The following is a 19,520-nucleotide window of genomic DNA, read 5'->3' on the forward strand; positions in this document are numbered from 1 at the left end:
CACTCCCTTTCTTTCCCCTACCCAGCAAAACCCCACAATTGAAAAGGCTCTGTAGACACAGTAAATAGTTGATAATATCTGTTGACTGTAGTCAACATTTTACTGCTGTATACATTGTGTGTTGAAGTGGCCCCTTGGCATCAAAGCAACCATTAACATGCTAATATTCTTTGCCCTGACCCAGCATATATATTCTCAAGAGATCAGTACCTAATTTATTTTTCTATCTGTGTTCAGAAGATTGAGCGTTAGGAAATGTATGTCACCTTGCATTAAAACCGCACTTTTTTTAACTCTAGCTAAGGAACGTTTGCTTGAAGGACAAAGTGATGTCCTGCCAAGACTCACATCATCAGAAAGAAACACAAAGATCATACTGCATACTTATCACGAAGCATTAAAAAAAAAAAAATTACATTGGGCACTTCGGAGAGCAAAACTATTGAAGGAATGTGCGGTATCTTAATATTTGTAATTCGCAAATTAACCAATTTACAAAATTTGACTAAGATGCATTTGCTTAAGTAGTTCAGCAGCTTGCCTGGAATGAATCATAATATTTCGTGTTTATAAAACTTAGATAGACAGATCATTATAAATCCACTGTAATTTGTTAAATGCTACAATTAACCTGGAGCAGAGGGATTTTTGTTCTTATCTAGTCCCGCCTGAAAGGCAGCGAAGTTTCAAAAATCTCTTGCATGGAGTTCCACACCATGATAAACCATAGCCTCGCACTGCAATAACTGCTCTCAAAACAAAGATGTAAAAGTAGCTATTACTAGGAGACTAGAAGGCCTGTGGAGTTGACACTGTATGTGACTACATGACAATTTGTTTTTGACTCATGAGACATTCTCCTCAGGGTTTCAAAAGCTCTGTCTGCTGCTCTTAAAACAATGTTTCTTGGTTTATTTTTCTGCTTTTTACATTTGTCCTGCAGTCAAACAGCTAAACACAGCACAGTGGATTCTGTTCCATCCTAGTTCATTAACATAACTGTTTCTAAATTTCACTCAATTACTTCCAGAATGGCAATGCAGTTCTGCAGATGTCACAGAATATAAATAGAAAGTAACAGGGAGCACAAATGGAAAGGGCTAAATAACTGGAATTTTTTCTACAGTGACTACATGCAAGAAAATGTCAACCTTTACTTTCAGAATCTCAGATGAATTTGGAATTCCAGTTCAAATAAATACTTTTTACTGGTAAAATGAGACACATTTAATATTGAAAAATGAACATGTAATTACAATTGGGTAGCTTCCTTTTAAGCCATGTTTCACTGCAGCATCCCAACAATCAAACAAGAGGAATGCCTCAGGGGATTAACAATGGCTCTGTGCACTTTAATAAACACTTTGGAAACTATTAAGTTTATGGGGTTTTAATAAATAATCTTTAAATTTTGGCTATTCTCCATTACTCCTATTGTCTTCTAGACACATTTATTTTCAGAGTATTTTCAGTCTTTTACACTGCCAAGAGAAAGCTATTACGAAATTTTTGAAGTGTTATACCCAAAACCAATTATACCACTTCTCACGCTTTACCACTGAATCACATCCATGTTTCATAGATAGAGAAGTGCTAAGAGTTGGTGGTGATTATGACAGTAATAACAATAATACTGATTTGCTCAAATGACACCAACTGAATCAGTGACAAAGCCAGGGAGCTGAGGCCTCACCATCCCTGCATTCTGATAGTGTTACTACTGTTACGACAAAATCAAAATTAAGAAATAAACCTACTGCTGAATTTCAACCTATGATAAAAGTAACAGGTAACAGTTTGAATGCATGAGAAGGGAATGCATTTTAACTGACTGATTTTAGTATGAAAGCATTTTTTTTGTGTTCAAATGTCATATTTCAGCATGGCTACGATACCTGTCAGGGTAAGGCTATTAAATACTTATGTTAGTTTTAAATTGAATCACTCCAGAAAGCCTAGTTTCAGAATTCTTACCAAGTCTTGTGTTTTAAAATCAGAGTAACAATAGTTTTGCAACTTTTCCAGTAATTTGCTGTAACATACAGAGACTGCATTCACAGCTAAACAAATTACCTCAGTTTAAAAAAATTAGAGCAATCTGAAGAAAATATTCCTAGCAAACAATTAATCTAGGTTTTAAAATAAATAGTACACACTATAATGGAATATGTACTTCCTTTCTGTGAGCTGTTTTAATGCCAGTCAGAACATAAAAGCTAGTTAATACTGGACTATAGTATAAATTCAGCGAATTTTCATCACAAACTCAGAAAACAGTATGGCAACCTAGAAGACAGTGAAGAAAAGTGAAAAGCAGAGGAATTATTCAGCTAACACAACGCTTCGAATTCTATTAAGTTGTTGCCAAGAAATGTCTTCATGCAAGACAACTTTATGAAAATGTAGTCCATTAAGTTGATTCTATCTACTGCTGTGCATTACCTGGTAATGTTTACTGTCAATTATACGTTTTATGTTGAGATATCTGAAGTTATTCATTGTTTAAATACTAAGAAACAAACAATTTAGGTGTTGCATGCCCAAGAACTTTTTAATGCACAATAATAAGCACAAAGGCCCAGGTCTCCCTGTTAGAGAAATTAAGGGTTCTTTCTAATATTTGACATACATAGTGAAGTAAAATCTAAGTGTTCCCAGTCCTCCACACAAACAAATGCTGTGTAATTTAGTGATTTAAGCAGTATGCTTCATCCACAAATCAAAGTGGTTACCTTAAACATAGCTTATACAACTCAAGCATGGGAGTATTTATGCATATATATGTATATATGCAAATACAGCTATGACAGGTAAATATACAGAGATACGGATTTGATGTGATTTCATATATAAAAATATCAACTTCAAAGTTGCAATATCAAGAATTCAAAATATAGGTGACTGCAGAATCAACATTTCCCAGTCGCTTTCAATTAGCCACAACTGTAAAAAAGACTTAATTTTTAATAAGTAGAACTGCATGTTTCTTCTTCCCTTCTTCCTTACTTCAACTAATAGATTAAAAAGAAATAGCTCCCCATTTAATAAGAATGACAAACTCATTTTATCTGTGATATTTGTGTTGTACTGCACACTCTCCAAACATAACACCATTTATATAGTCATTAATTTGCTAAAGAAATTTCAATGATTGCTGTATCCAAGGCCTTCATAAGTATGAAGGAATACATCTCAGCAACCTATGAACTGAAGGGAATTTAACAATTTCAAAACCCAGACTTTTTCCAGCAAAAACAGTTGTCAAAATATTTCTAACTCATGCTTATACTCAAAACTACATAGCAGATGATATTTGATTGAAAGAAGGGAAAAAAAAAGAAAAGAGATTCCTGCTTTTTCTTATCTTTCAAAAGTGCTAATTTCCAAGGAAGTAATCCAGATGATGAAAATGTTTTCTATTCCTCAGTTAAACACAAACTAATCAAGATTATGTGCTTCTACACAGCAGAACCTGAAAGAACTTATCTTCAAGAAAAACAGGAGTTGATTCTGCTGTAAAGCCTGTACTTGAAATAGAATACAATGTCATCACTTATAGCAACTGAGATGATTTAAAAATTATGCTTTCCTTAACTCTATATGTAAATTCAAAATGCAAAACTTTTAGCTTATCAAAAATTGAGGCTATATGAAGAAATAATCTTAAATTTTATTATTACAGATTAAAGAAAATGCAAACTTTAAAAGACTAACTTTGGGATGTTTTATATTAAAAGGTAAATGCTTTAAAAGACATCACACACATCTAATCATTTCATCCACTGTATGTTAAGTAAAACCAGGATAAAATTATGTCCTACAATTAGTATGTTGTCTTTTAAGTATTTTCAAGATCATTTAATCTGTTCTTTAGCAATTATCTATTTAGTATTATCCGTCCTAGAAAACACAACTTTAAGCCTCTTAAGAAGTATTTAGTGAACCAGTGGATATGAGGGGAGAGTTTTTTTGTTTCGGGTTTGTTTTGTTTGGGGGTTGGTTTCTTTGTTTTTAAACTGTTTGAGTAAAACCCTTAATACTAAAATGGAAATTAAAAAAGAGACCAAGCAGTCAATCACACAACTTACCAACATCCATGGCAGTTTCCATGAAGCTTTTCTGCCTTGAGGCAAATTCAGCCAACAGTTTCTGTTGCCTTTCTCTGGCCTTCTGTCGCCTGAGTGAAAGAAGGGGGGCAGGAAGAAGAGTGTAATGGAGGAAAAAAATTACAGTTGTCACCTTCAACAATATCATTCGAAATTCAAGTTTTCTCTAAATAAAGGATTAATTTTCAAGCCTAAGAAAGGAATCTCTTGCTTTAAAAATTAGAGTTTTTTTAAGAAATAAGAGTTGGGGTTTTTTTGAGTGTGAAAGAAAGGAATAAAATCCTGTCCTATAAAGCCCTTCAGAAAACCAAAGGATCCTTTAACAGATTAGGACATGGCATCATAAGAAAAAGAAACCAAGACCTTATTCTTGAAAGTTATTTTCCTGTTACATAAGGGAAGAATAAAAGAGTAAAATGCCAACAGTCTTACAAAAATAAGTACTCGTGAGCAACTAACATGTACAAGTTGTCGTTGTTGTTGATTATTGCAGTAATAAGCCTACCTCACTCACTTTTGATATCAAGCTTGATGCCAAGGGAAACAATTATGAACAATTTATTTTCCAGCTAAGGCTCCTCATACTGGTTCCTCCTCCCTCCACCTCCACCCTCGATACAGGTCACCAACAGCTGTTATACCTGGACTTAAAGAAGTTTGAGATTGCTTCCAGACTGAAGGCCCTTATCTCCCTGGGCCAAGCTGACTTCACTTTTTCCTCACTGTTTAACACAGCTCTGGATTTAGAAACGGAATACATTAGAGACTCAGTCTTGTCTAACCTTCTATTTAAACTGTATTAGGGATCTGTACACCTTCTGTTTAAACTGTATTAGTGATCTGTACAAGGCTATATGGCCGGCTATTCTATAACTCCCTATATATACATGCTGCAGTGGGTAGAAGGAATATTGATGGATGAAAAAAGATGAAGAAAATAGACACTGATTTTCTTTTTCCTGAGATACCAAGAAAAGATCTTTACTTTTACAAGAGTTTACAAATAAAGGAAATAGGAGAGCTGACGAGGAAGAACCAAACAAAACTCATACCACAGCTGCTCATCACACAGCACACGCAAAGACTTACATGCCCCATGGATGAAGGCTTTACACAGCACCTCCCCAGCGCAGCTAGGGAAGCTCTATCTGAGCTACACACTCTGTTCATCAGCATTTACAATTATTCCCCCCCCCCTTGCTCAGAGGTGATTCAGATAAAAACCAACGGATTTAAAAACATTCACTTGGCATCTGACACACTGATGAGTTGCTCTTTAGTCTCCAGCACTATGTGATTATCTCTGTCCTGGCACAGGACCAGGCATGCACAGGCCCAAAGCATCTAATATACTGCAACCTGTTAGCCTGAGGTGGCCTGTTTATAAGTCACAGGTTCTAACTTGTTTTCTTAAAGGCACTTTAAAAACCCAAAAGTCTCTGCCCATTTATCTGTCACATTGTACAGCCACCATTTCTCAAAATAACTTCTATTTACAACAATCATAAGATTCATTATTCTGAGGATCATACCAAGCCATTCATTAAACCTGTTTTTATTTATTTCTCCCTGGGAATTTCTCAATATACACCTTGACTAAAAGCAGAGTGACTGTAAATAGAAGCCTTTAATAAGAAGACATAAACAAACTCTGACAGATTCAGTATAGCTCAGTAATTTTCCATGATGCCCCATGGGAGTATGACACTGCAATTCAAAAAAATACTGCAAGTAGCTCAAGCTCTGTTCTAGCTCTGTATTTCAGTTCCTACGGCAACAACCCATTGCCTGAGTGATGCTGAGTTTGTCATTATATGTTGAAGTAACCAAAAAGGGAGATCACTGCACACGCACAGTCTGCTTGATCTTCACTAGTACAAAGCTGGACTTGGGGGAAAAAGAAAAACAAAACAATCAAAAAAGAAAGTAAACATTGCAGCCTGACTGTCAGTCTGAGACTAGTTATTTCAGTTATCCCATTGTCCATCAAACAACTTCATGGGTCCCCAATGGCACCGTGGATTTGAGGAAAAGAAAACAGTCACTCATAACAACAAAACTGGAAACATTTATTTTCATCATTACATTAGCCCCTGAACTTAACTGAAAACTTAAAAGTGCCCACAACAGATCCTTGAAAATATCACATCCTTTATAAGGGGAATGACCATACCCTTTTCTATATGAAAAGTTACTGGCTTTAGTGATTCCCATGCTTCTCCCATATATAAATCTAGTACTACTGAGTAGCACAATAACAAACAGGTGTCTAAGATGTAGCTCTGCTATCTAAAGCAGCCATTCAGTCTGGATTTTCTGAAATACAATTTTACATGCTAACCCTCTCATTTACTGAACTACTACAAGGGATGCTGAAAATTCAACTGTTAACTGACCACTTGTAAGAAAAAATTAATTTTACTTTGTAAAGTATGTAACATAAAAAATAATGGATCTAATTTTTTATGTTAAATTTTCAAGTACAGCATAGGTCTTGAACATATCAGAATTTAGTGAAAAAATTATTTGCAAACAAATAAAAATAGCAGGATAAATAAAGATAATCCAGAAACTGAGCTGCACATTGCTACCCAAATTTCTAAAACCATTATCATATTGTCTGGTTACATAAACCATTAATACATCAAAATACTGCATGGACAAGCAATCAGGAGTATTCTTGTCCATTCCAGCCTATGCCCTGTCTCTAATTCCGTGAACGTGGTAAGTTCTCTGACCTGACCACCCCACTCTCTATGCCCCAACCTTCTAACCCTAGCCACTGTCCCTTTGCTTCAAATGCCAGGTTTCAGTCTTCTGCACTAACCAACCTCTTCCCACTGCTCAGGTCCAGCCAACTTGTCTTTCTGGCTCCTCTATCACATCCCCCAAATGTCAACCTCAGTCTCACGTTCTCCAGGCATTTGCATTCCTATTCTACATTCTCCTCCTATCACCTCTCAAGACCCCATTCTCCCCCACTGAGATTTTCACTAAATACTGGTCATTTCCTTTGCTACTCTTCTCTGGGTATTTCTGTCCTGACAACTCAGTTCTTCCCTAACATCCCCAGCTTGCCAGCTTGAGTCTTCCCACATCAACTATCCACTTGACCTGGCATCTTTCCTTTGCTCATTATTACATTGACCAGAATGTTTCTCCTTCCAGTCTTCAACTATTTGCTCCTGCCAGCCCTAGTTTTCACCTCTACTTCTCAGCTCTAGTTGCTGTCCTCTAGACATTTGAACAAGATGATTCCTCTTCCATAGGACTCACATGCCCACACAGCAGTTGCTGAAAGCAGAAAAGCAGCAGGCTCTCTGCATTCAGTTTCAGTAGTGCTGGTATTCTGGGTGCTCTCAGGACTCATTATGCCCCAACATCAATCCCAAAACTGTCTGAGCTTTTTCCCCAAAAAATTTCAGCCCAAGACAGACATCTGGCATGCAGATTTTCAGGCCATGTTATAAGAAAATAGGAATATGATTTTAAAAAAATTAAAAACTGTAAAAAAAGAAACCCATAATTTTAAAATTGAATGTGTCAGATAAGCAAAAGGCAGCACTACCAAACCCACATGTAGTAAACAAACAAACAAAAATAATCATGGTGTGATGTGTGCAATGTGAATGAACAGACAAAACAAACCAAAGAAATTTTCTAGCTCATCTTGAGGTTGCACAGTTAAGCCTCAAGAGTTAACACAATCTTAATTCTGCACCGTTGCATATATGAGCAGCATACATGGCAGGATGAAGGGTGAGAGTATAGGTGCAGGTTCCTCCTCAGAACCCATGTAAATAATGCTTTAATAACTAATTCATGCAAAGATCTACAGAAAGATCAATCAATAGAAGCACAACGTGCACCGCCCTTCTACCGCCCCTTTACTTTGTTCTTAATGTTACCTTTCTTCTTTATCCAAAGTTTTCTTCTCTGCAGAACTAATCTTTTTTGGTGGTACAGGAGGTGTCACCTTTCTGCATATCTCTTCAATTATACGTTTATTCAATCTGCTCTGTACAGCAGCTTTCAATAAAATTCTTTCTACTGCCGTCATTCCATCACCATGAGAGTATCTTGGAATTTCTGGGTGGATTAAAACATCCACATCATCCAACCACGGAGGATAGTAAGAGTTTTGTTTTCCTGAGAGTTTGTGATGCAATTTAATTAGCAAGGACAGTATGCTTTCCTTGACTTCTAGAATGGCTGTGGTAAGCTGTGGAGTTGCACCAGGTGCTGACCATTTCATTGATGTTTTGGGCCGAACCACTTGATTTGCTTCACTGGTGTTCCGATTGATGATCTCCTGAAACTTCTTTCTACGTTCTGCGACCAAACTGAACACTTGAGCTGTCCCCAAGTTCTTGGGAAAAAAATGACAATGTTTAATTTTAAAAAATACAAGTATAAACAAGATACATTCATAAAACTGTAGAAAATATTTTAAGCTAGGAGAAAAAGCATGAAGCATTTTAAGTTTTCTCTCTCCTTCCAAAACATATTGAAATTTGTTATAGCAAAATACTAACCCTGCATATCATACTTTTATACAAATCTGTTACACATAGCTGCATAAAAAGCCAAGTACAAAATGAAAATATCATCCATACCAAAACAACTAATAACTGGTTTTGCTCCAGTCAAACTTACAATTCTGTTCTCCAAGTAATATTTCCTCACTTTTTCTGGAATATTCCTAATTTCAGTATCTTTATGCCATTTAAATGTCTTTAATAAAGTCTACCGAGCACTGCTGCACAAGGCAAGTCCTAATCCCCACACAGGTGAACACAGGTGAGCTTAAGACATCCTCATGGGCACTGGCCATTTTGTGTGGATCTATTAGCTGGGATCCAGAAGCCACATACCCCTAGCTGCAAGCAGAGCTTGCTATTCAGGGCACATGAGCATGAGTGCGGTTACATTAATGACAGAGCCCACTCAGATGTTTCTATTCTACGCTAACTCTTGCTTTCAGTCCCAAATTAAGGATACATGGAAGCAACTTGCATATACTGAATTCACAGCAAAGCGATGTTCCGTGAATACTTTGAATGTGAAATTCAGAACACTTTAACATCTTACCCTCTCCTTCTCAGAAGTTTGGGCCGCCAAGAGATACCAAATACTTCGGAGATCAAGTATAAAAATGGAATTCTGACAATCATCTCATCTACCTTCTTTATGTTTTAATCTATTTCATCTCACCTAACTACTTTAAATTTTGATCTATTTTTCCGACATTAACATGCAAAACAAATATCCATTGTATTTCACTACAGCTGGCATACAATGATCTGAAGTGATCTATACAAAAGCAATCCTGACACAGAGATTGTATTATCTAGTGGCTATAAATCCTTCAGGATCCCACCTTTTACATATTCATTTTGTTTTCACAAAAAAGCCCAAATAAACTTGCCATTAGTAATTTCAAATGCACTTTCAATGTAAGGTTAAAACTTCCCTAAATTCAAGAAAGCTAGGACTACTCTACGTTATTAAATGTTAGTAATACCTTGGCAAGACAAAACAGGCCTAAACACAAAGCTCAAGCCATAAGCTATCAATGACATTTTATATTTGATAGAAAGCTTTTCCTTCAAAATACGTATTAAAAATGTAAGGACATTTCTTTGTTTAAAAGTCTACTACCTAAGATTACAATCAAGAATGTGAAAAAAGCATGAGTCCTTGCAATATAAATCAAAAGCAAATTCAGGAAAATTAGAAGAAGATTTCACTGAATGTTAAGGTGAGCATAATTAAAGCCATGTTGCTAGTTAATTGCTTAAGAGAACAAACTGCACACAGGTCTACCTCTCTCTGGAGGCTCTTCCGCCTTGAACTCTGGTAGATTGAGGACAAAAAAAGTCATTAAATACATCATTTGGAGGGAGGTATCATTTGAAATAACTTCTATTTCTGTTATCAGTACACTTAGCAAAGATTACTGGAGAAAAAAATATCCTAAGAAATTAATAAAAACCATTTAAAAAATCCTAACAAAAAGAGCCAAAACAGGCAATAACTTAAACTAATCTAGGAAAAGGACTGGTATCTGTATATACTTACTTGCGATGAAGCTAAACCATCAGAACTTGTACTTGCAGGTGGTTCCTTCTTCACCTCTGGAGCAGTTTCTGGTACTCTTACTCGGACATAATTAATGAAATGACGCATGTTAGAAACCAAGTTACTACCTGGAAACCAACTGTCATGGCAACGCTCTTGTCCACCTGCAGATTCCTAAAAGAATTAAGAAAAAAGAGTATACTCTCTTTTACGTGTTACAATAATTCATGTTGCTTTTATAACTGTATTACAGAGGCCATCATCTCTCCACGAGATAGGAACAATATATGTTGAACAGTATGTACCTAACTAAACCTGATATACCTCTTTAAAATTATGACTGATGTGTACCATGAGGACTACAGGTCTGATCAAGTCAAATGTGTGGATTTATGTATTTACTATAATCAAACACAATCAGTGCTATCTAGCAGAAGTAAAAGGAACTACTGAGAATAATCCAAAGCTGTAAAAATCTGAAGATTAATACAAAAAATCCGAACTATACAGAAGTCAATATCTGGGGGGAAAAAAAACCCCAAACGAACTGGCAGATCCTTAGTCATATAAGCAATGTTAAACAGTAGGAAAAGGTATGAAAGTCATATACCATAAGGGAACCTGGAATCATGAAAATAATGGCTATATATTCAAATTCTCAACAAAAGCACACTTAAAATTTTGTCTGATTCACGTATTTTAGAAGATACAGAGCTTTCACGATAAAATGCACAGTGATAAAAGTTTCAGTTGAAAATCTAGAAATTGAAGTGAGTTTCAGATTCAATCTTTTACGTATTTTTGCCTCCAATTTCAAGTACTAATTTACAGGGTAGTAAAGATCTAACCAAGCTGCATTGTCAGGTTATACATACATAAACTGTTGAAACATATAACAAGATACCATATTCCACAACTGTATGCAATTTTATTTTGTGGGGGTTTTTTTACTTAGTTGATCTCTGCTTAAGTAAAGAAAGATGTTTTATTCCAATTCCTATGGTAAAATTATAATTTTAATAAACATCTATTTCAAAGAATATTGAATCAATACTTCTATATTGTCGTGAAAAAGATGGTATTTATTCTTACCTCTTCATCTGCCTCTTGTTCTGGTGAATTTTCCAACCCCAGCTCAATCAAATACAAAACCATGCAAAGCACATGTTCTGACAAATTCTGATGATCCATTAATATCTAGGCAGAAAAGCAGTCATTCACATCTTAGAAGGTAAAATTAATGCTGATATTAAAAACCAGGACAAGTTTCCTCTTGAGAATATTCTGATTTAAAGGAAAGAAAATGGCAAGAACCTGCAAGTTACCCAAAAAGTGATGAGAAAATATGTTTAAAATTTCGTTGTAGACAGGCTACTATAGAAAATAATATTTTTAGAGTGTATCCTAGTAAAGTTTTAGATACAACTTGGTTTTGAATGGGCCAAACTTCATAAATAGGTACACCCATTAGAAACATCACAGAGATAAAGTTCTTAAATACTGTGTTACAATAGCTTTTCTAAATTATGTTTGAGCAGCTGATTTAACCAAACCCAATCAAATCTGAGATTATAGAGACTACTTAATTAACAAGGGCACTTGGTATTATGTTAATACAAAAAACATGTGCAGTTGTGCCAGTCAGAATCAAGAGTCATGAAAATTCAAGTCATCAAATGTAGTTTACTATTCTTCCGTAGGCAGTCCCAAAAGCCAAGAGATACAAAAGCTGTCATGAATTGGCAAAATTTCACAAATAGAGAAAATATCATTTAAATCAACCTATGGAATCAATCACTACATAATTTCTACCATTCATAAATCTGGTAGAAATGTATTCAGCATTCCAGCTAAAACAGCAACCAAGAAATCTTAAGATTCTCAAGATTTATGTTCTTGAAGATTCTCAACAGAATAAGAGAAAAAATGCCCCTCCCAAAACCCCAAGCAAGACCGTAAAAGATGATGCATTCCTTCTCTATAGTCTCCTTTTTAGTTCCATGTCAAAAATATTATTTCATCTTCTACATAATCCCAAGCTCTCCTTTTCTTCATCTACGTTCCTTTAAGTCTCCTGCTTAGTACTTTCTCCAGGTGTGCTCCTTTCCCTGTCTCCGCTACGTACTACCACATCTCAGCCTAGTTCTTCACCCTGCAGCAATCAGGCAGCCCAGCTCCTGCAGCCAGCCAGGGCTAAGCAGGGTTAAACATACTGCACGCAGCAGCTTCTCTGGGCAAAATTATGGAAATCCCTGGGAAACAAAGCACTACCACTCCAGACAAAGTTCTATTCAGCTCTGGTGTGAGGCATGCCCAGTTCTGGGGCTTTCTTGGAGCTTCAACAGTTAACCAAATAAAAAAAAACAGCACACAATATAACTTTGCAATGTCTACAGGTTGGCTAAATTCAGAATCTTGATAAGAGAATGTTTAAAACCTAGGAAAAGGGGATGTATTTTGTCCTTGCTTCAGTCTTGGAAACTCATGCCAGAATAGGCATTCAGCGTGAAAAATGTCAGCCACTGGTTAAATTTCAGCAAGATGGAGAACTAGATGTCTGACAATGGAAAACCTTGACCAACCATTAGATGTTGTACTACTGAGCTTCAAAAAGGTATAGCTTCTTTCAATAGTCTCTGCACATGAAATTCAGTCTTACCCATAACAGGATGGGAAATGTTATGGAGAAGGAAGAATGAGTAGTAAAATAGTAAAATTTTTATATTTTATAAGGAGATTTTTGAAATTGCACTAATTACACAGCAAAACTATAGTTTAATTAAGTCATTAATTTGTAAACAATATGAAGCTTTTGAGAAAAAGTCCTTTTCTGTCGTAAAAGTGAAAACTATTGAATGAATTCAGGTAAAATCTTAAGTCTTCATTCATCTTAATGATATACTGACAACTTATATGATACTTCATTAGAGAAAGAAATCAGCTGAAATGATTCCATGAGAATAAGCATGGCTCTGTGATACCACACAGTTACAACTAAAGAACAGCTATTTTCTATTCAACAGAAGTTCAACAGTGAAATAAAACAAGAGCTTTAGGAGAGCTGGGAGCACTTAAAAAAGCACAAAAGGAAAGTCTGCCCAGGAAAAGCACTACTCAATCAAACCACTTTTTATTAGTCCCTCATCTGCCTCTGCAGCACATGTGCTTTCAAAGCACTTTCCGAGTACAAAGATACATTCAAACTCCCATTTTCTGATGAATGTACTCTTCAAGAAGGATGCACTTCTCTTAAGGAGGGCAGCCAACTATCAAAGACAAAACCAAACACAATTTAAAGGCATCAATTAGACCTGAAAAACAAGAGCTAAAACATTATTAAAAGCAAGAACATATCTGGGAAGCAACGTTAGAACCAACTGCAGTTAGGAGACATATTTGCCATTCAGGGTCTAAAGCCATCCAGGTTGCGTACATCTGAACAGGCTGCTGATGCCTTAAAACTCTGCAGTGGGAGCCAAAGGAACAATGCTCACATGATCACGCTCTCTGAAACCATCATGGAACAACAAGTCAAAGGGCAACTCTGATGGTGAAAATAGCGTTCCTCGAAGTAGAGAAGGATAGCTCGTCCACTTGGGTACCTGACTTAGAGTATGTCTATATGAAATAATCATTCATGAAATAATGAAAGTGGTAGAAAAACCTCACCATACTAGACTTAGAAAATAAAACAAACATAAAAACATTATGTAAATTTGAACTTGATTACTGTAAATAATCTATTTAAAAGAATCATGCTTCTAAGAACTCCTGTTCTAAAAAAGTGGAAGTAAACTACTGGACTTAATGAGAATTATGACTGTACCTTGTAAAGAAGTGTGAACAGCACGATGTGCAGGGTTTTGCAGTGTAAAAGCTTTATGAGACCTTTGTAACTTGGATGTAGTGGTGTTCTCTTCTTGTAAGGAGGCCATGGGTTCCCAGGGAATTTACCACTCTGTTTTAAACTGTTGAAATAAATGAGACATGTTAAGCACTGCAACAATGTAGATAACTCCCACTGTTCTAACCATCCTGCATGCTTTTTGTTTAGACCAACTTTAGAATTGAGGAGCATTTCTAAGCCATTTAATTTATTTAAGCAGCATTCGAAAAAATGGGAATGTATACACAAACTGAATCCATTCTCATTTTTCAACGGATTACCACTGGTTTAAATTACTTTTATTTATAAAGTTAAATGAATTTTTAATTACTGCTATGAATTTAAGAATTCCATTTTCATTCTAAGAGGCACATAGAAGAGATGGAAAACTTTTCACTTCACTCAAATCCACACTGTTAGACATCCAAAATAGAAATCTCACATCTGTAGGACTGGATTAGAGGTAACACTAGGAAATGCTACACATAATTAGCTAGTTACAGTACCAGCACTATCATATCTATGAACTTAATTTTTAAGTTGAACGTGGCCCCACATTTCTAATAATGACCTGGAATCCCGTGCAGTAGGCAATGCAATTATTTAACAGAATACTACCTTGCTCAAAATCACTTACAGTATATGTTTATGACCCTTTGATTTAATGGAATGACCACGGGGCAGAGGATTATTTTGCTAAGTTTATTATAAGGGGGTTTTTAACTTGATTTTTACTCCCAAGGTGTGAAGTAACAGACAACCAAATTAAATTAGCTGAAACAAGAATCTGTAAGGGATGGAACGTTAAGGGAAAGAATTAATACCAAATCATCTTGCTTCTTAGAACTTAAAAAGATGCCACAAGTGTTTTTTCGTGTATTTAAATACGAATTTAATTCGCCCATGGTTTCTGTCATGGGTGAATACATAGAAGAAACCCATATTGTCTTCAATATAATTTCAAAACACAGAACACTAATACTGTGCTTCACGTACCTAAACGTAAAATAAATACAGATAAGGCTGCTTTCTTTAAATATTTTGTAACTAATTTTTAAACATTAACTTTTGGTTAAATATTTTAACTATGATGACATTCACTACTTTGTGGCACTTCAGATGTATTTTTAAACATTTATGGAAGAGTAACAGATTAAGCTAAACAAAACCCTGATACTGCCTGTAAATTTCTAAATTTACTCAAAGGACAAATCTAGGGCCAAAAAATATCAATAACATGATTAGCATTACTAGACAGTAAAAATTAAAGAAAAAAAATATTGTGCAATGAGCAACAGTATGATGTTACATTTCTAAAAATGGCCCAACTTACAATGCTGTGTATCTGTCCATTGCAGACTGCACATCTCTACGGTAAACCGTTCGAAGTATTACCATGACAGGGTCAAATTCCTTATCCCAAACTTCAGCTGTTGTTTAAAAAAGTGACACGTTAAAATTCTCTTTACAGACCTTACAAGTTATTCTCGATTATTTTCTTAACTAGTTTTAATAAAGCAGTTTTCTATTACATAATATTTTTTTGCAGCAAAGTACAGTAATTTTTATTAATTCTTACTAATAATACTTACTATTCTAATAATTCCTACTACTTATCAAAATATCACCAAAATATTCTTCTTGGTTCCAAAACAAAAAATGAACAATCTGTTAAGGCAACAGATCTTTTCTATGAACAAGCTTTATTTTAGTGTCTTCTAGCTTTCTTTTCTGTTACGTAATAATTTACAATGTGGGATAAAATGATTTAAAAAAAATAACCACATATTTCTGATAAAATAACAGTTGTAACACATGCTGAGGAAAGTTAAAAACAAACAAACAAAACAAACACAACCAGATACATTTACTTAGATTTTAAAATCCATTTATCCAATAGTAAGTATACGATGGCAGCCCCAAAACTACCTTTTCCATACGCATCTTGTTTTGCTCTTTTTCATTTCCACATACATGTAAGAAAAGGTTTTAATTATTTTTTACTTGGTATTTGGATAAGCACAAGCCCTCTTGAAAATAGGAAGTAAAGACTGTAGAGCAGTTAGCAGGTAGGTGGTATTTAACTATTAAGTCCAGTGAGCCAAATGACTATAGCACCACAATTTTTTGTTCAGTCTCACAAATGCCCAAGTTTCTTATTAAATAACATTTGTGATCAATCCTTTACGAACATGCCTTTGTATTATAACTAATATCTATGCATTATCTTGGCATTAAAAACCTTAGTTATCTCTGTTTAATTTAGTAGCTCTAAATTAACATCCAGAGTGGATTTTCAGAGCAATCACAAACAGAAAAGTCTAAGCAGACTATAAATCAAGATACGCCATTTAATTGCTACTATTTTTTCCTATTTGCAAGTTATTAAAAAACAACATTAAGCTTCCAACCTAAAGCCAAATGAAGATGTTTGTGCTATTAAATGTTTGGAAGCATTTAGCTCCTGTAATGCAGCAATATGAAGGCAAGATTGAACGATGCCATCAAAGGAAGAAAAAAAACCAGCGGACACAGAATTTTAGCTCCACCAGCAGGCATAACAGAACACAAGTGCTAACAACACTCAAGTTTTCACAGGCAAAAATAGGCAGCTTTATCACACTTTTGAGATTAATTTCTCCCAGGCAAGAAGACAAGTGGTCTATACTCTTATTAACCCCTACTAATGACACCAGTTCTACAGACACCCTCATACGCTGCTGAGAGAGAAAACTTAGCATAGTTTCCACTATGTATGAAATATGACCAAACTTAGCTTGTAAAAAATCCATTTTTTCTGGACAGAGTTTACTACTGCAGTCTGAAACACAGACCGAACTTGTTTGGGCTGCTAATGCACAATGAGGAAAAAGGACTAAGCAAGGGAGCCAGATGGGGAATATTAGAAATGCACACACAGCTCATCTTCAGCACACAAATCCACAGAGAATAGGAAGAACTATGTCCTTTATTTGGAAGTTGTGGGTTTTTTTGTGTTTTTTTTTTACCCAATGGTTCATGGAAGCAAAATCTGGGGCTTCTGCAATGATAACAAAGATTTTATTTTTTTCCCCTAAATTTAGGGAAACAAAGGATTAGAGGGAATGAATCTCAACATGACTTGTTTAAACTGTGACAGGCCACAAATTACAATTCTTAAAAGAAACTGGAATATCACCATTCTTTTTGAGAACTTACATAGCCTTATAAAGATTATAAACACATAAAAGGCTATAGTACACAAGAAAACCATGCTGGCTTTTATATCTGCAGAAGCTTTTAAAATTTTTTTATTATTTTAAGAAAAAGGGATTATATATAGTGTTACAAATTACTTCAGTATTCACTGCTATAGATGAGATACTTAAAAAACCCTTTAAGATAAACAATCTATTGCAGAGGTAAACTGTGTTAAAAGACAAAACAAAACACCCCCAAACCACTACAATCTAGCATCAGATTCCCTAAATATAAACTGTTATAATTAAAAATACCATAATCCATCCTTTTTTTTTCTTTCACACTGTGTTATGAAAAAGACCAGTATGTAACAAGCTGCAGAAACCAGACATGTTATAAGGAAATGCAGTTTATAGAACATTAAAATAAAGTTATTTTGAATACATAGGTGTTAAGCTGCCTAATTACAAATCAAGGAACCAGGGCCAATCGATTCCCAAAACTGGTTTCACAAAACCGCTTTACTGGTTAATTCGTATAAAAGTAAGAGCTTCACTGACTCATCAATCTCCCAGCACAAAAACTGGCAAACAAGTTAGTACAGTACTAGTTCCCACATTAACAACAACAAAAATCTACAAAAGAACACAGCCTACAAACAAAATGGTTTCAAAATTATCAGACCCCAACCCTGCCAGTTCTCAAGGGAGGTACCAGGGGAGGAAGGAGTTAATCCCTCTTCAGCTTTGCCATGAGTTGAAGCACAACCAAAGCACATGGAGCATTTCAGATTCCTACAGGCTTATCTGCTCAGTGACAGGAAACAGTAATGGAACACTGAGTTCTTAAATTCTTCCTCTCCTTTGATATACCAACACTATGTTGAGCCCAATTTAGATGACAAGCTGATCAGGGGAATAAACTTGTCATTTTTGCACTGTATGTATTGTAGAATTATAGAACAATATTCTATAACCAGTCTAGCCTGAACTTTGTTCTAGACCTTCACTATTCATTGGGAAAAATGTTACGGGCCACTACGATAGTTAAGCAATACAAAAGAATTATCTATCACTATATCTTTAATAATCAAAATGTGGAGTTCAAAGAAAATACCTTTGCAGCTGACACCTCCCTAGCGCAAATGGTTCTAAACTCTACTGAACTTATATCAGATTTTTTAAAAATCACATGAATCATTAAGTATGCAGATCAGTGAAATACAAATAACATAATTTTTCAGTTTTCCATTTTTCCCATGCTTTCTAAGGATACCTGATTAATATGAGAAGCTCATTTTGACTCTAGATCAAAATTAATTTATTAAAGAGCATTAACAGTCTTTAGCAATGCTCTTAATTACAAGAAACACAATAATGAAATAGACAAAAAGTTGTGGGGTTTAAGTGGCAGTGGTTTTGAGGTTGGTTTTATTGTGGGTTTTTTTGAGGGCAAAGGTGGGGTGGGGTTTTCATTATTGTTTGGTGGTGGTGGTGGGTTGTTGTTTTTTTAAGAAAGAAACCTCTAGTCAAGCATCTTACCACTGAGTATGTTTGTAAGGGGACACCAGTTACCATACCTTTAGGTGTATACATTCCTTGTTGCATGGAACCTCCAGGTTCAAAAACAGGAGCTTTAAAATCAGCAACTGCAGACAAGACTGATTCAAAGCTTAAGCTTCCTGGAATAATACCACTTTTAGGATTAGGGTTTTCTGGAATGTAATGTTTGCGTTAAGGAAAGCAAAGTTAATTTAGTTGCAGGACACAGCATTTTACTTCCCTCTTGAAATTTTCAGTCACTCATTTCGGAGGCTACATTTCGGCAGTGCTCTGTGTTTACCACAAGAGGTCCGTATGCTCCAGCTGCTATGGAACAATAACTATTACTGAAGTGAATCAAAAAGCCTCCTAGCTAGGACATGAAAATTTTTACTAACACTTTGGCTTTCCTCATAGCAAGAATATTTTACATTTACAGCTAAGTGCAGAAAAGGCAAGTAAATAGCTTGGGATCCATAAACGCAGTAAGTAATTCTCCATCTTGGATTGGCTTTTTCTCATTTTTGGTAGCGATACTTAATTGACCTACTGACATTACCCCAAATCACAAGTAGCAATTACAAATAAGGAAACTCCTGCTTAGTGATAAGTGATTGCTTGTATAAATGATTCACTTATTTTACATAGTTAAGCGATTCACTTAATTGAATCGCTTTAAGTGATTCGCTTATTTTACATACTTAAGTGACTGAGTACTAGGTCATA

General features: G+C 35.3%; 1 protein-coding gene across 2 annotated transcripts in view; it reads right to left on the bottom strand.

Moving 5' to 3' along the window:
• UBR3 (ubiquitin protein ligase E3 component n-recognin 3) overlaps nucleotides 1–19,520 on the bottom strand; it is a 114,973-nt gene that overhangs the window by 52,346 nt on the left and 43,107 nt on the right. For both annotated transcript variants that reach the window (XM_075756699.1, XM_075756700.1), the window contains exons 18-25: nucleotides 18,833–18,974; nucleotides 15,407–15,503; nucleotides 14,014–14,155; nucleotides 11,280–11,384; nucleotides 10,188–10,361; nucleotides 9,933–9,962; nucleotides 8,015–8,475; nucleotides 4,089–4,177 (exon numbers count right to left, since the gene is read on the bottom strand). In XM_075756699.1, the coding sequence (XP_075612814.1) occupies nucleotides 4,089–4,177; nucleotides 8,015–8,475; nucleotides 9,933–9,962; nucleotides 10,188–10,361; nucleotides 11,280–11,384; nucleotides 14,014–14,155; nucleotides 15,407–15,503; nucleotides 18,833–18,974 (1,240 nt within the window). The remainder of the gene's footprint in view (nucleotides 1–4,088; nucleotides 4,178–8,014; nucleotides 8,476–9,932; nucleotides 9,963–10,187; nucleotides 10,362–11,279; nucleotides 11,385–14,013; nucleotides 14,156–15,406; nucleotides 15,504–18,832; nucleotides 18,975–19,520) is intronic.

The sequence above is a fragment of the Balearica regulorum genome, chromosome 6, assembly GCF_011004875.1.
Source record: "Balearica regulorum gibbericeps isolate bBalReg1 chromosome 6, bBalReg1.pri, whole genome shotgun sequence".
NCBI lineage: Eukaryota > Metazoa > Chordata > Aves > Gruiformes > Gruidae > Balearica > Balearica regulorum.